The following is a 17,579-nucleotide window of genomic DNA, read 5'->3' as shown; positions in this document are numbered from 1 at the left end:
GAAATAAGAAATATGTCTCAAAACTCTGACAATGTTAATTAAAGAAAGCACTGATCAACGATACGGCTGTGCTTATATACAGTTTTGGAAACTCAGCTCCTCCTGGAATATTATCATAACCCCTGGGGCCAATAGTATTTCTACAATGATGTCATTTACCATAGATGCATATGTTATTTCAGTGTAAAACATATTAACTTTCCTGACAGTGGTATTAAAAAAATTAAACTCTTTGCACGGAATTGTACCAACAACTTTACGAAAGTATTAGTAATGGTAAGACTTCCACCCGTGTCGCCCCTCAAAATATATATTATGAAAAGAATTGAGCGGCAATGAATACGCATATATAACTTTTGGAGAGGGGATACGGGCGGAAATCTTTCCATTTTAAAGAAGTAAATGTCATTCGATTTAAGCTATTTGATGCATAATGACTGTTAGAAGTGTTAGTCATAATTACTGAATTATGGATAACTTACTAGCTGCTTATTGGAGGGTCGCAGATGTGGGTCTTTCTTAAACACTAAGCATAGTCCTTATTATCTTATTGATTGTAGATATAGAACAGTTTGTTGTCTATACAGATTTTTTTAGGTGGGCCAACATTTTAAAAACTTAGTAAATCTACTAGTCTTCCGTTTTAAAATTAAATACCATCACAGTAAGTAAACACAAACACATTCTGAAGATTTAACAATTTTATATTCATTCATAACGAAACAAAAAGAATCAACATATAATTTTATCCAAACATGTGTGTGGTCTAGAGCTACTGCATCTCCATGTGACATCAGTAGCAATATAACAATGATATTCACTTAATTTAGTATTTATTATTTTATCAAAATTTACCACTTGCAACAATATTGTTAGTTATCACAATAACAGTTTTTTAATGGGAACTCTGTTTCATTTTATCTTGAACTCTATTGTAAGGCAAATATATTTATGAAACACTCACCCACACATGATATTTATGTCACAGTTAGTTGCACCCTGTACGCTCTCGATAATCTCAGTTATATCATCTAGCGTACAAAATCTAAAAATAAAATACAAGCTTCAAATAAGCAAACATGAAACATCTCGTAAAGTTATTTTCTTGCCTTGTTCAATGAATTTGGATAGACAAGCTTCCACGTTTAATCATTCACTCGATAGAACATGTGATATTTGTTAATTCCTACTGCCACATCATTAAAACTTCACGTCTGAACAGGTTGTCCTTAGTTCCTGTGCGCACAATCACTGTTTGTTTATTTGTTGTTTAACGCCGAACAGCAATATTCCAACTAAATACTTGAGTCTGGACCAGACTAACCAGATATTGATATCATGAGCATCGATTCACGTAATTGAGATACGATGACATGCATCAAGCAAGTCATCGAGCCTGACCACCCGATCCCGTTTGTCACCTCTTATGACAACGTGTTTTCAGTGGTCTTTGCTTTTCCGGAACAACCGTAACCCATGGACTGTGAGTACAATAAGTACCCGTCCTTGCCTGATATTTGTACGTTTTTGAGGTATTATGTAAAAGAAAATGAGGTCATGGACAATGTTTGTTCTGGATTATGATATGTATCCGGTGAACTTTTTGTCCTTTGAAGCTATCGTTGAATAGCAACTCATATATTATTACTGCCTATTGAGTGCTCATGATGTCGTAATCTACTGGATTAAATATGGGTTGTTTCTATGGGCGCATTGAATCAACAATTCCAAAGCGAAGAGCCATGAGGATGTCAGAATGCCTTAGTTTTCGCCTGGGTATTTTAACGTGAGATGTGACAGTTGAGCACAAAAAATACTTACAATTATGTAGACTTGGCAGTGCAATAGCAATGACTTTATAACCTCCTGTTAAATAAATTGTCGAGGTCCAAATTCTACAATCTTAATCATATTACTTTGAGATGAAACGATGAAAAATCGTTCCGAATAGTCATATATCAAATACAAGTACTGAGTCTCAGATGATGGGAACAGTAACGTGATCTTTATTTGCAATTTAGAGATTGGTTAGAGTTAATTTTATACCATTATTTGGTTAGGGTTTTATTACCATTGCAAAAAAAAACAATGTCCTTTGCGAGTTTTAAAACACCAACCTTTATCCTGAATCCAATAACACACATTACGTCAACAAAATGAGACAGAAACGATTCCGTAATCCCCCAAAAATTATACGAGCGAACTATTCCGACTATGTCATAAGCAGGTTTTGCGTGAATCACTACGAAAAAGTGATGTAACCAGGCTTTTTCGATACGGTGAGCGTATCCTGCCAACCTCCATCGAAGATCTGGGTTCGATTCCCGACATGGGTACAATGTGTGAAGCCAATTTCGCCGCGATATTGCTGGAATATTGCTAAAAGGCGGCATAAAACAATACTCACTCATTAACTGCAATAAACATTTTGAAATCTATTCGACAGGGATACCGTTAGTTACATAATGATTGAGCTATTGCTCTTCGAAGACTACTCTTCAGAAGTAAACCATGCAGACATATACACAAAGGTACATAGCTGCAGGTGAAGCATACATTTAACATACCTGACTGTGTATTTAATGTAGCATGGACTGAAGCACTTCATGTGTGCGCAAGACAACGCAAACTGATTCAGACGATAAAGGGTTGGCGTTTCATCATGAAATAGCTGTAGGGAAGAAATGAATAAAGAAAGACATCTCAAGTGTGATCATCTAATGCCTCCTTCATCAAACATTAGCAATGTGGTGTGTTGTTTTGACGACCCTCCTCCTATGCTTAGGAGGAACACGAGCCGCTTTCTTTGGGGACCGTATGCAAGCAATCAAAGGTAGTCTTTTTTTAATTCGTTTCATACTTCGTTGCTGGAGATTGTTCTCAATATGAACAAACATTTATGGAGATGGATGGTTATTGATGAACATAACATTCTGTATCTGAAAGGACATATTTAGTCTACATGTGATCATTGGTGTCACCTAATACCAACCGAATCAAGATTTTATACTGATTCCAGATAATACGTCTGCTGACATCGCATTTAACTTTGCAATTGTGGTGTAGGTTAATTCTCCCCTTCATGTGCACGTTAGGTATGGCATAGTCGTTTTGAGACATATATGTGTAAATTTTCCTTTTGAAACCCTACGATTACGTGACTTCTCTAAATGCAAATATGAGCAGGTTTATGTCCAGACTTTGTGTAAAGTGTTTGCAAAATGGCTATTTTATTCTTACGAAATCCCTTTTTTTTTATCCTATAAAACGTAGTAGAATATTGTGAACTGTTTATTAATTGTGTCCAGATAGCACGTCCATGAACTACAAATGCGTAAAGAGGCACATGCTCAACGAAAGGTAAAGTCGATCCGGTTAGTAATCTGCCCAGAAATCAACAACTTTCGTGAACACTTGACTCTCTTTTTTTATGAGTTTGTGTCTGGTGTCAACCGTGCCGCAAGATACAATTACCCTTCCTCGAATCGAACACCCGGTGTCACTGTTTGATAGTTATCCATACAGACAGACTATGCTTTCAGAAGAGATTTCATTTTGATAGTGGAAATTGTTTTGTCGCTTGTACATGTATTTACATTTTCACAAGATGTTAAAGTCGTTAAATCCTTGTCCAAATATAAAATGTCAACTCCAGAGCATGATTCGTCTCCATTATCAACAGAAACAGATTCCATTGGGTATAAAAGTCAAAATACCGGTGAATATTACAAAATTTGATATTGAAAACTAGAGAACACACCAGGTGCTCGCGAAAACGGTAAGCATGTCCTGCCCTACCCGTACAATCCGCCACTCACAATTGTATACTGGTATCTATTGCCTGATGCTGCATTCCAGGACTCCAGCCAGGCGGTGGCGACCTGTAATCACCTTAAACATTTAAGCATTAAATTGACAAATTGATTTTTAGTTTGTGCTTGATAACCAGATATGTGATAAGATGTAACTGCATCTGTTAGTATCTGCACCTTTAACTACATCAATATATGTGACTGTATCTGTAGTTGTAACTGCAACAATATACATGTGTGTGACTGCAACTGTACCATAATTTATCCTTATCTGTAATTGTATCTATGATAGTGTATGGAACTCTATAAAAGCAATGTGTTTATTTATCCATGGTTTGGTTTGTTTGTTGTTTAACGCCGCACTCAGCAGTATTCCAGCTATATGACGGCCTTTATCCATGACTGTATCTTGAACTATATTTGTATTTTTATCTGTATGTGTGTCTGTGACTCGATAAGAGCCTGTATCAGTATCTATAGCTGTACATGTAGCTATATCTGCATAATGACATGTATCAGTATCTGTGTCTGTGTATTTATCCATATCTGTAACTGTATTTATCCATATCTGTAACTGTATTTGTATCCGGTTCCGTATCTGTATGCAACAATTGCTGTAACGGTATTAGAATTTGTACCGCCATGTGGCAGTATATATTGTAAGTTTTTTGGTTTTTTTACTGTAAGTGGTAGCAAATTGAATGAAACATTAAAAATATGTCAAGTATTCTTGGTCTATGGCGATAACTCCACGGCTGCTCGCTTAAATTAGAGCGACTTCCCTTTGTTGGTTTACAGTCCAAACTCTATCCCAGCGCTAGACACCTTCTTTATTACCCTCCCGGTATTGAGAACTCCTTTGTGAGGAGCTTGATTACAGTTGTTGCTTTCTTCCGGGACTGACTGCTTCGTTCGAGGATCTTCGCAAGGGAACAGTTTCCCAAAGGCCAACCATACATGTACCCATATACATGTAAGTGCAAGAGGAGGTCGCTCTACTTATATACGTGCCATTAAGATACCATTCTGAAATCACCGACTTTTCTGTCTGTTTCCAACGTGGGTTCCTGAACTCAATAACGGAGCTCGTGCCTGATTCAAGACATTCGATTGTTACAAATCCTTGACATTCGTGAGTGCACTAACTCATGTAATACGTTTTCGAATTCTTTTAGTTTGGATAATGTGGTTGTTGTTTGTTGTTTAACGCCGCACTCAACCATATTCCAGCTTTATGTCGGCAGTCTGTAAATAATCGAGTCTGGACCAGACAATCCAGTAATCGATCTACGTCATTGGGACATGACATGCATCAACTAAGTAACCTGATCCCGTTAGTCGCCTCTTACGCAAATAGGATATTCCATAAGTCGAGTGAAATATCAAGTTTCTCTCATCTCGTGACGGGGGAAAATGAGATATTATCTTCTTCTTATCGTCTGTATGCAGAGTCGAAAAATCTACTGCAATTGCAAATAACCGATATCTTAACTACATACAGAAATGGAAATCACTTGCAGATAACATTTCATGATATATCAACGATATGATTATGTGAGTCTGTTGCAATATGTTCTAAACTAATGTGCATTGTCCATTTCAACCTTAATTTGTTTGATAAAAAGCCGAACATGTATCACATGTATATTAAATGTAACCTATCAGTGTTTTAATTATTCATTGATCTTGTATGGTTATTTACTCATTAGCACCATTTAGTTTTGTACATACTGATTTCTAGGTCAACGTACTCGTTTCGAATCAACACGTAACATTATCCATAAATGTGACTTTAACTGTTACTTTTTGTATATCCGCATCTGCACCTGCATTTGTACATGTAACTGAAAATGTAACTGTATCTATATTTGTTAAAGAAACTGTATAAGTATCGTATTTGTATCATCTGCAACTGTATATGTGTGTCTGCATTTCAGTAAAACTGTTCTTTCCTTCATTATGCCACTCCCATTGTTTTGTAATGTTTCATTAGAAGTACGTGTGCTCTAAGAACACTCGTGACACACATCTTTTCAGAACTTTCATGGTTGACTACGATGCCGATGAAATCAGACAAGACAGGACCAAACAATGGGTCAACAGACATGCCTGAGGAACTCCATCTGATGCTCCATACACTCGAGGAGACAATGGAACTGAAGCTGACTCTCAGTCCAGTCAACACAGTCAACATGCCTGTGTACAGCATTAAGAACACTGGAGGCCACTATACATCAACATATACTGAGGCGATAAACGAAGTGAGTTTAGATTATAGAAAACAATGGTAACAAGATTATCGAATACAATGGTAACAAGGAGGGGTAATAAAATTTGAATTTCATCTGAAAGAGGTATGTGCATAATCATTAACAACACGGGCATGATGAAACCATGGTCCCGTGGTGAGAGTTCCATAGTCCCTTTGTTCTAAAGATCTGCCTCTCCTCAGGTTCCAGTCACATTCTGTTCCGTTGTTTGCCAGTATTCAAGTAAGGATGTTGCTTTTCCGCTCACATCATGCATAACACATCAACTTGTTCAATCATGGGTCAATTACAAAATACACGGGAAAGAATTTTCGCAATCTCTCTTTATCATGGCCAAACTTTTTAGATACGTTCTCTCAATTAAATAAAGGTCAACCTTTAGCTGTCGCGACCTTGCTTAAAGAAGATGAGGGTAACTTGGTACTTGGGATGCAAGCGTGACATGTCAAAAGCGAGGTCCGCAAATTTGCTTTGTTTTTCCTGAATCTTGTCAATAACAATGTTATTGTTGTTGTTATTATTATTATTATTATTATTATAGTGTATACATTATATAAATTATGTCTAATAAAAGACATTGGCAAAAAACTCTACATTGCTTTAATTTTCATATTCCTCTACGAAGGCCCTCTGTCGGGTATGTTCATGTAAAGGTGATTTTATCCAAACCTCCTCATCTTAATCGTTTACTGACGAAGACGATGGTCTTGTTTGTGGGCCTGGCTCCTTTAATATTTTAAATATAACCTTGGTATGTACTTTAGGACGTTCTTCCCACTGTTTGCATATTCATCGTTTCAGAACTGTGGGTTATACAGAAATATGAAATACCATGGAGCATTTGTGTGTCGACTAGATGAGGATGGTCAGTTTGATATTGTAAGTATTCTACCAGCCATAATTTGTGTCAAACCCATCCCATATTACATATCCATTTTTGAAAAGGATTGTTGTCAGAAATCGAAACATCTAATTGATATAACCTTTAGGTCACACTGTTGATCGGTTATTTTAAATGCCGTTGAATTGATTATTGCCCACGCCATTGTGTACTGCCATTGTAATTACTTGGCAGTAAGCTGTATTGATGTGTAAATGTACTTCATGTTATGTTACGATTGTTACTTGTTTACCAATCCTTTGTTGATGCTTTTGGTTTCACACTGAATTCTTTTCTGTATAGATTTCTGCGTAAACAGTTTGTTTCAATTTGGAAGTGTTTATGAATCACTATGAAATAGCTATGATACCAGGTGTCATAACGGTGGCACTCGCCACAAAGACATGCTAAGGCAAGTCTAATGTTCACCGACCCGTGAAGATTCCGGGGTAGAATAGGTCTTCAGCAACCCATGCTTGCCGTTAAAGTTAAAGAAAGTTAAAGTCATCCCTCTTGTCATAAAGTTTTCTGGAGATTTTTTGTCACACTGAATTAGAGGAATAGACCAAAATATATTTTTTGCTGTCTTATATCATGTACCTGTTGAAAAAAACGGGGGGATATAGCGGTCAGCATGTCCGCCATACAGGTCAGTCTAGTGGTGAACTGGTGCGTTCTTGAGGATTGGGGATATTGAAAGATACTAACTAACATAACGTTTAAATTTCCTTCATTTTACTAAAGGTATCAAATGGCAATGAAACCAAAGTGAGGTATAAATAGCAAAAGTCTATTTATATATTTAATCTTCTGATGACTCTAATTTTTGTGAGACTTACTTTGTATTGTCACTGGACAGGAGCTTTCGGTCCCAGTATTGTGACCAGATAATTGCGTATTCTGTTTGAAATGAAAGATGAGTTAAAATATTATTATACCTACTTTGTTATTCTACGACGAAAAATTTTTCACAGGTGGAAGTGTGTATAATAATCTCATAAATTAAGGGGGCGGTCAGGTAGCCTAGTGGTTCGATTCCCGACATGGGTACAATGTGTGAAGCCCATTTCTGGTGTCCCCCGCCGTGCTATTGCTGGAATATTGCTAAAATCGGCGTAAAACGATACTCACTCACTCACTCATAAATTAAGCTTTTGAAATAAGTTAACCCTGAACAGAACCGCCTGTTGTGTTGCGGATGGAACGCCTGCTCGGAATGATGAAGGTCGGTGGTTCGATCCCCTTCCCGCTTCATACCAACAGATGTTATAAGATGTTATCCTCTAGAAGTTAACCTGCCTGCCGCTCGGATATGAAACCAGGAATGGTCGGCTCAGGGCCAGCATTTCCTGTCTGGGTTGGATATTCATGTCCAAATGTCAGAGTTAAATCCCAGTTTCATGTCTAAATACTCATAAATGTGTGATAAAATATTATTTCTGAAGAAAGGTCTATGTACAACAAGTGATATATTAATGAATTTACAACGTAAATCTTACTGCATGTGAAATGTCAATGTTGTGTAAAGTTCTTCTTCAAACACTTCACAGATGGGCACAATGCTAATTCGTGGACATCAGTACCGCTTGTGGCCAGCAGATACGAACAGTGCTGGCAAAGCACATATCCACGTTATGAGAAGTATAAAGGAAACTGAAGAAGGCGCAACAGATTTCATTATAAGAAATAACTCGAAGATACTTAATGGTAAATACATGTATGTGACGAGAGGGAGGAAAAATATGCCCGTTCAACTTCTTGACGTACATTGTATGCATAACGATTAGCTCTGGCACTGTTGTATAGTCCGCAACATGAACATCATACATGTGAGTAAGTGAGTGAGTGAGTGAGTGGGAGTATACTCTGCGTTTATGGGGCCTTTACGCATGATGGCGACCTTTGTGCCTCCCGTGTGCCACTATACAATTTGCCAGGTCGTCGTTGGAGGCTCAAGGGAGGCAGAATGGTTGCCTAGGTCGTTCCAAGGTGGTACATAGGAGGTTCAGACATCGCCATGGACGCCATGGTCGCCGTGAATTTTTGAACATGTTCAAAACAGTCGCACAAAGGTCGCCGAGGAGGTTGGTTACAGGTGGCTCAAAGGAGGCAGAAGGAAGGCACAAGCATTGCCGTTGTTGCAGAATGGAGGCACAGTTGTCGCCCAATGGTCGCCAGGTAATAGAAGCGTTCTGCTGAAATATTTTCCCGTCAATCTGGGCGATGCTTTTGCCATTTTTCCTGCCTCCTTTGGGCGACCAACAGCGCGCATTGAACGATGGCTGTGGCGACCGCCGTGCCTCCATTCGGCGACCAAGGCAACCCTTGAGACACCATTGCAATGCTTCTGCCTCTTTTCTGCCTCCTTTGAGCTACCTGTAGTGCCTTCTCAGTCTACCTGTGAATAGAGGGCTTGTACCTTCAGAGTTTCATTGTGGTTGCAGACGTTGAATAACTCGAGCAGTTACTGCTGAACAACTGCTGGATCAGTTACAAAGAAACATAATTTTCTGGGTTTATGCGACCATTGAGGGCCCTGGCAAGTTTTTGATCGCTCAAAGGTGGCACAAAGGTCGCAGCGCTGTGTAAAGCAATATTCAAGCAGTATTACGGCAGGGGTCGCACGAAATGGGCTCCACATATTGTTGTCATATGGTAAATTATACAGCAGCCGGCTTTCAGTGTGATTAGCGAACGAGTCAACCACCAGGCTAACGCACCGCCCACTAGGTGTCCAAATGTCCTACAACAATACCAATATATTTAACATATTCTATAAATACAAAAGAATTTTGGGAAGCCACTTACATCAGTAATGTTACTATGAATGCCCCAGTCAATGACTCTGATCATGATATAGATAATAACCTACTTACCTGTTAATATCCCTGAGGCCAAGATGTGTTTAAAAGATGCATGGGTCATTGGACTCGCACTTCAAAGAATTGTGATCTCAGCAAATTTATGTCTGTCAAATCATACGCACGCACGCACGCACGCACGTACGCACGCACGCACGCACGCACGCAAGCACTCACACACACATTTAGCTTGGGTTACACTAGTGGTTAAAAAGTTCGCTCGTCACGCCGAAGACCCTTGTTCTATTCTCCACATGGGTAAAATTATGAAGCTTTTTTTTGTCCCCTGCAGTGGTATACTATGCTGGATTATTCCTAAAGCGACGTAAAACTCCAAGTCTCTCTATCTTATTGCACCAGGATAGACCTTTCCCTTTGTTTCGTGGTAAATATACGTACATGTATCGAATTAAGGCACATGTACATCTATTTCAACGCTTTTTAAATATTATCTGTGTTCTCTTGAATCTCAGATTCTGAAAGCCACGCTAAACAGTATTTCATCAACTCTCTGAACGGGCCACTGAGAATGCAAATCTGCAGGGAATTGAATCTGTGTCTCCATTGCGACCAGCTCACGTTTGAACAGCATGGCTATATGTATATATATTTTTAGATGAGTTTTATAAACGACCTTTGTTACTTTGTTGTGGTTTAAGAGCAGATACAATTAAAAGTACCATTTCGGTACAATATAAATACACTGCCATGCCAGTTTGTTAACAGATTCTGTTTGAATAGAGACTGCGGCACATAATATAAAAGTATGACACATATACATACCAGATTATATTCTCTTATGTTTGGTTAATGTCGATGCACGTAACTTTCAGATGCGGACGCTGTCCCAATCCCGCCTTTGGCAGGAACCACACAGACCTACACAGTGGAACTTGTGATGCACACCGATAACAGAGATTACACAAAGTATGATACATGAGGACATTTACAACTGCAAAGTAGTAATCTTGATCAAGCTTTTTTTTGCATAATGATTCCTACACGTAACAAGTAACCTCCCCAAGTTTACCCGCCATTTGCACAACTCATTTAACCAATTTCGCGATATTATTGCGACTTTCGTTGTAGTTTCATGGCACTATCGCTGACGTTTCACGATACAGGTAAGGGACCTCTAAAATATATGTGTTGACATATGCAGATAGGTTACTCTGAGTTGATTACAAAGTCAAATATAGACTGATCATGATAATTGAGCTGAAGACTTTTTTTCTATGTAAAACAATCAGTCTTCAAAAACATATTTTCAGGCAAATGTATATTGAAATTACGTACAAGCACGTATAATATGTTTCATCATTGAGAAATATTATTTAATTAGGATACAAAACTAGCACCATAATATATATTCATTATATTTCTTTATAGCAAAAATGGATAGAATTATCATTAAACCTCCCGTATGTTATCAGAAATGAGCGGGCCACTGTAACTTGATGATACCCTCATATTGCTTGACGAGTGGCCATTATCACGCCCGATGTTAGGTGACGTCATAGGGTAGGATAGGTGACGTCACGTTCAATAGTGACGTCATCTGGTTTGTTCTATGGTTGTCCATATTTGTAAAAGTGGGTCAGTGACATTCGTGTTGATTGCAATAATTGTTTCAAAACCGACATTGTTATTTCTTTTAATTTGATAACAAATTCCATCCACTTTAGCTATTATAACGGTAACGTTCTTCTTCAGAGAGAGAGAGAGAGAGAGAGAGAGAGAGAGAGAGAGAGAGAGAGAGAGAGAGAGAGAGATTCATACATAAATGTTCGTTATCCTTCTGTTCTAGCTTCCAACAAAAGTTTGGTATAACGTCGGAAGCAGCAACGATTGATATGATGTCCCTTTGGTATTCAACGATTGCCGAATTTGTAAGACATGTCCCTAAAGATATCTTTGCATTCTGTTACAGTGTGGTTAAGTAAGAAATACATTTACTGTGTTTTCGGTGTATCCCTGGGGTGTTTAAATGTCAAGTAAGCACCAGAAGACTGGATTTGAGATATTCAAATTCCCGAAATACATTTTGAGATTTAAAAGAACAATTTGTCTTATTCATTTCCAGGTTACATTGACATACGGAACAGTCGTTGAGGATGATCCAGAAATAAACATCATTGTCAAGACTATAGGTCTTATTATAGCAAGGGTATGGTATTGTGCATGTAGTATGTTTTCTATTTTGATTTGCGACTTTCTTTGTAATATAAGGTGACAAGAATAAGAGTAAATATGAACAGAATATTAGCCCACGTTCATGCGTTAATATGCTCATTTAGATATTTAGCGCTCTGCAAAAGTGAGTAGTTGCTTACGACTTGATAACGTGTCTTGGCATCACAGAAGCATATATTCAGTTCCAGTTGCTACACAAATGATTAAATTACCAATGTAAGGTAATAACAAATTCGCCAACAACAGTTGCAGAGTAGTTCCCATTTAATACAAAGCACGGTACCGGTATTATATCTTGACCACTAAAAGGTACAAAACGTGTTTATGGACACAACCAGTGTCTTCTCTGGTCATTGATTCTAATTCAAGTTTGAAATTTGCTTAAAGTTCTGACAGAGTCAGATTTAATGTACTTATAACATATTCTACAAACATTAATACGCGCAGTGACGGACAAGGACTATATTAGTTAATTTTAAGTAAGTTTGCGAACAGGCCTGATCATTAAACATCCATATCAGGTTTGGATGACCAATAGAAATTTCCAACTACATTACTCTGAGACAAGGCTATTGATCTCTATGTAATGACGTACTAGTTTATCATGAAATTAAGTTTAAATTCCTGACAGTCCTCTAAATGGTGTAGGCACGTGCACATTTGTTTTATATATGTTTTATTTAATGGAGAAAAGGACCCCATATGGTGAGGCATCTACAAACTCGGATGCGGTGCTCACAAATTTAAATCGAGAACTTAATCACAATTATAACTTCCTGATACACATTCGGGAGGACAGGCGAAATGCATAATAGGCAATGTAGAGGGAGTATAAGCAATCAACATGCTAGCGTGATAGATTCGGTAATCTGTTTATCTGGGTTGTTTGACATATTATGTAACGTCAACGAGTATCACGTACTAAATCTTCACATTTTCCTGTACTGGCTAGCTTACGTACTTCTGTTAAGTGAGTGAGTATGGTTTAACGCCGCTTTAAGCAATATACCAGCAATATCGCGGCTGCAGACACCAGAAATGGGATTCACATATATTACCCATGTGAGGAATCCAACCCGGGTCTTCGGCGTGACGAACGAATGCTGAAACCACAAGGCTAACCCATCATAGTATTAAGAAGGCTTTCACATTTGTTTTGATCAACGATAAGGATAACGAATTTATGTCCAACTTCCTGAGCAGCGAATGCTTTTCTTTATTGGAAAAGAGTGGGTGCTTTTAACAAGTCAAGTCAACAGAGCTACACAGGAAAGAAAGTAAATATACATATTTAAACAAGTTTAATGAGTATAATGTGACTACAAATAACTCTAACAGTGTATGCAGAGAAAATAAAGTGATTTTGTTCAAATGGAACAGGACCATCTTCACCAGTGTATACGCGATTCTAAACAGTTTAGGGCCACTCTTAAAGGGGTAAGTTTTAATTGTTATCCACAAACCAATATTCCAATCGATGATTGGTTTAACCATTTCAGGGATCTATTTTCAACTTCTACAGAGAACGAGGAAAAATCGAATGCATTTCATAATTCATTTTGCCGGATATTCGTCATTCACCTATAATAAGAAAAGAAATTTCAGAAGCATCGCAAATATATAAACTAATAAAGCAGCTGTAGAAGATAATTTGATTCCTGAATTGTTTTAAATATCCATACGAAACTGATAGTATGGGGTCTAGAAAATAGAGAAGGTACATTTATTATATACATAAGTATGAAATATATAGATATATATAGAAAATATAAATGGTATTGTGAAATAAATTTGAAAAATGATATTTCACTGCAGTGAAAATATAAGCTTAATTTGAACCGGAACTACTTTCATCTCGAGTTACTTCCCCTTGATACAAAGGGACATAATTTCATGATTACCTCCCTTGGATCGTCTGCTAGCCAAAATGAGCGACAACATAGAGAGAGATGATGTGGATAATTTATTAACTGCAATAAAAAAATAAAAAAGTATCAATCTATCAGTGATGATGATGTTTCAAGGTTTCTTCGAGATCTGGAAAATAAAAACACAAGAAAGAAGACAGATAGAGACATTAGAATTATCAGTGAGTACCTAGTGATGGTTGAGGGGGAAACTAGAAAAATTGAAGATATCGATGCAGTATCTTTAGATTCCTATTTGTCAAGAATTTTTCTGTCAGTAAAAAAGAATGATGGATCAGAATATGAACCAGTCAGTCTAAAAAGCTACCAATCTTCCCTACTAAGATACTTGAAACAAATGGGTTCTACATTTAACATCATTTCCGATATCACATTTGCAAGATCTAGAGAAACACTCAAATGCAAACAAAAAGAACTTAAATCAATGGGTAAAGGCAACAAACCCAAGGTTGCTGAAGAGCTGTCAGATATGGATATTGATGCCATGTACGATGCCAAGACCCTCGGAAGTGATAACCCCCACAGCCTCCTTCACACCATGTGGATGATTTGTTGTCTGAACTTCGGCATGAGAACTGGAAAGGAAACCAGAAATTTACAATGGGGAGACATTGACAAAAGAAATGATGATGATGGATCCGAGTATCTTATCTTTATAAGTGAGCGACAAACAAAAACAAGACCTGATAATCCTAAAAATATACGGCAAATAAAACTAAGAGTCTATGCAACACCAGAAGACCTGGAAAGATGCCCTGTCAATGCATATAAATTGTACAGACAAAGACGACCACCAGCCTCTTGTACACCAGACAGTCCATTTTTTCTAGCAGTCAATAACAACAGGAAGGAACAGTCGTACTGGTACAAAAATGCCCCACTGGGTGTCAACAAGCTATATGGAATTATGAAGGCTATGACAGAAGGTGCTGACATAGCTGATGACAAAAGATTGACACCATACAGGTAAATATTCAATATCTATATTAGTTTTGGATAACACTTTAGTATAATATTGGGAAATACAATGACAATCAGCCATAAAGTAAGCCAAAATAAATTAGGTAATAAATATCAAATAAATGGCATGATATTGAATATACCTGAATCATTTGTTTGTTTTTTTCAGTATGAGGAAACACCTGGTCCAGAAGTTAACAGACAGCGGCGTTTCTCCCAATGACATCATTCAGAAATCTGGTGAGATGACAGCTGTAAACAAAATAAATTAGTTTATGAAATATTTTTTATTATATACATAAGTATGAAATATATAGATATTTAGTGAAAATATAAATGGTATTGTGAAATAAATTTGAGGAAACACCTGGTCAAGAAGTTAACAGACAGCGGCGTTTCTCCCAATGACATCATTCAGATATCTGGTGAGATGACAGCTGTAAACAAAAAAAAAGAATTCATGAAATATTTATACTACATATATTAAAACAACAAGAACAAATTTAGTTTCCTTTTTTAATATCAATGGTTAAAATGTGTTTGTATAAGTTAGTTAAATTCATTTTGTTGGTATTTTTAATATTATGAGAACATATATCGGTAAAGAAAATAAACATTTGAAAATTCTATTGGCCTCATCCTATAGACTTGTTGTTTAAGGACATTAAAGTAATGAAATACCAAATAAATAATAAAATACTCTTAAGAGAAATACAAATACCATTCATTCATATTTCAAAATATGGATAAAATGTTATTTTGAATTATTTTGTTTTCCAAATTTCAGGCCACATAAAAGTGTATTCGATAAATAATTACTCAAGTATGAATACTGAAAAGCAGAAGGGAATATCTCGCATTCTGTCAAACAGTAACACCGCCAGCAGCACAGTCACAACAGCTGATCGAAATCCGGACTCGGCACCAATGCAGGGTGGATTTGCGATGCAATCTGTGTCCAACCGCCTTCAGAATCAACATTTTCTGACAAGCTTGTTGTCTGGAAATACAATCAACGGAAATGTTAACATATGTCTATCACCTGACATGTTCAATGTATCAATGTCCTCCGAAAAACACACTGCAAATGCGACAACATCAAACACATGTGAAGACGAGTTACCACCATTGAAAAGACCATGCTTGCAATAGAATGACAAGATCATCTTGAAATATGGCATAAATAATTTTCGACATAAAATATTGACAACAAAATATGTTTGGACTTACCTTTTCACGTTCATATTCAGTGTTTGTTATATCCTTTTACGTTGTTGACTTTGTTGACAAAAGTTCAAACTTTCGAAGCGAAGCGAGTGTGCGACGTTGTTTTTCTCTGAACACTATCAGCTGACTATGGATTATTATGTATTCCTACGCATTGACGTTAGTGCGAATTATTGTTTGGACAATGAGTTGTATACAATAATAAATTAAGAAATTGATAAAATGCAAATTTGAGTAAATGTTTTTGATTCACATTTGAATTTTGTTTTCTTTGACAATTTGAAATAAGTATAAATTGAGTGAACTATTTACTTCATCGTAGTAAAAGCGACAGGTCGTATGTGAGCAGGTCACGACGCGAGAAATATCATCGTCGTTCTCGTAGTTGAAAGATCTGACTAAATTTCAATTTAAAATATGTAAAAATGGGAGATGTATATAATAAATAGACTACTTCATGCTTTTTTGTCGAATACGATTTATATTTCGTCTCGTGAAGCCTCACTCGACGAAATATAAATCGTATTCGACAAAAAGCATGAAGTAGCCTCTATCTACATGCATGTAAAATATATTTAGGTGTAAATCCCCACACTCCACATGTTACAGTTTATGGGGAATGTGGGAGATACCATATGTATATATTTAGTTACATGAAAGTAATACAATTTTGGATACATATGCTAAAAATGCCAGATTCCCAAAAGAAATGTCGTAACATGATGCCTCGGATGTAAAAAAGATACACAAATCATTTCATATATAATTTCAGACAAAAGTGGTACTCTTCTCTATGTTTCTACTATAAGTTAAATCAGTACTCCTCTTTTAAATCATTTATTCTCACTGAGGAATATATTTTAGATGTAAATGTTAAGAAATATCGGAGAGCACTCTCCCGTTTCTGATTTACTTCTCATGTTTTTCTAATGGAAAAGGGTAGACATTTAAGGGATTACCAATTCTTTGCTTGTTTGTCCATTGAATGCAAATATCAGAAACGAATGCACAAAGCAACATCATTATTTCAATCTTCTAATAGACAAATTTTATAGCCTCATGTTGTCTTCAAACAAAACAGTCACAAAGTATCTTGCAATGTATATATACCATGCAAATAACACCCGACCCTCCTCATTGTAGATGTGATATTATTTACGACATATTTATTCCTATTGCACCCATTGGTACTGTATGAACTATAGACCTGTGGCCTTTTCAGTACTGAGACAGACAGACAGACTGACTGACTGACTGACTGACTGACTGACTGTCTGACTGTGACTGTGACTGTGACTGTGACTGTGACTGTGACTGACTGACTGACTGACTGATTTATTGATTTATTGATCCATTTCTTCTGTCCCCTGCCGTGGTATAGTATAGAGGCGGAAAGGCAGTACTCACTCAATCTCTCACTACCTTCGATGTTCATGGTCCTTTTACAG

At 37.0% G+C, this 17,579-nt stretch overlaps 1 protein-coding gene and 1 long non-coding RNA gene across 2 annotated transcripts; one reads left to right on the top strand and one right to left on the bottom strand.

Moving 5' to 3' along the window:
• Positions 1-2,748: 2,748 nt before the first annotated feature.
• LOC125381092 lies at positions 2,749-12,208 on the top strand. The gene is made up of 7 exons (XM_048397296.1): positions 2,749-2,833; positions 5,850-6,073; positions 6,884-6,961; positions 8,513-8,669; positions 10,657-10,750; positions 11,631-11,712; positions 11,907-12,208. Exons 1-7 carry the CDS (start codon positions 2,818-2,820, stop codon positions 12,054-12,056), a joined length of 801 nt encoding a protein of 266 aa, XP_048253253.1. The 5' UTR covers positions 2,749-2,817; the 3' UTR covers positions 12,057-12,208.
• Positions 12,209-15,182: 2,974 nt separating this feature from the next.
• On the bottom strand, positions 15,183-16,295 carry LOC124111343. The gene is made up of 3 exons (XR_007221693.1): positions 16,135-16,295; positions 15,724-15,904; positions 15,183-15,341 (listed from the first exon to the last, which is right to left on the bottom strand). It is a non-coding gene; the product is annotated as an uncharacterized LOC124111343 (long non-coding RNA).
• Positions 16,296-17,579: the final 1,284 nt, after the last annotated feature.

Source organism: Haliotis rufescens, unplaced genomic scaffold (genome assembly GCF_023055435.1).
Source record: "Haliotis rufescens isolate VD_foot unplaced genomic scaffold, xgHalRufe1.0.p SCAF_17, whole genome shotgun sequence".
In the NCBI taxonomy this organism is placed as follows: Eukaryota; Metazoa; Mollusca; class Gastropoda; order Lepetellida; family Haliotidae; genus Haliotis; species Haliotis rufescens.
Note: the sequence above shows the minus strand (reverse complement) of the source record. Positions and strands in the feature narration are given on the sequence as shown.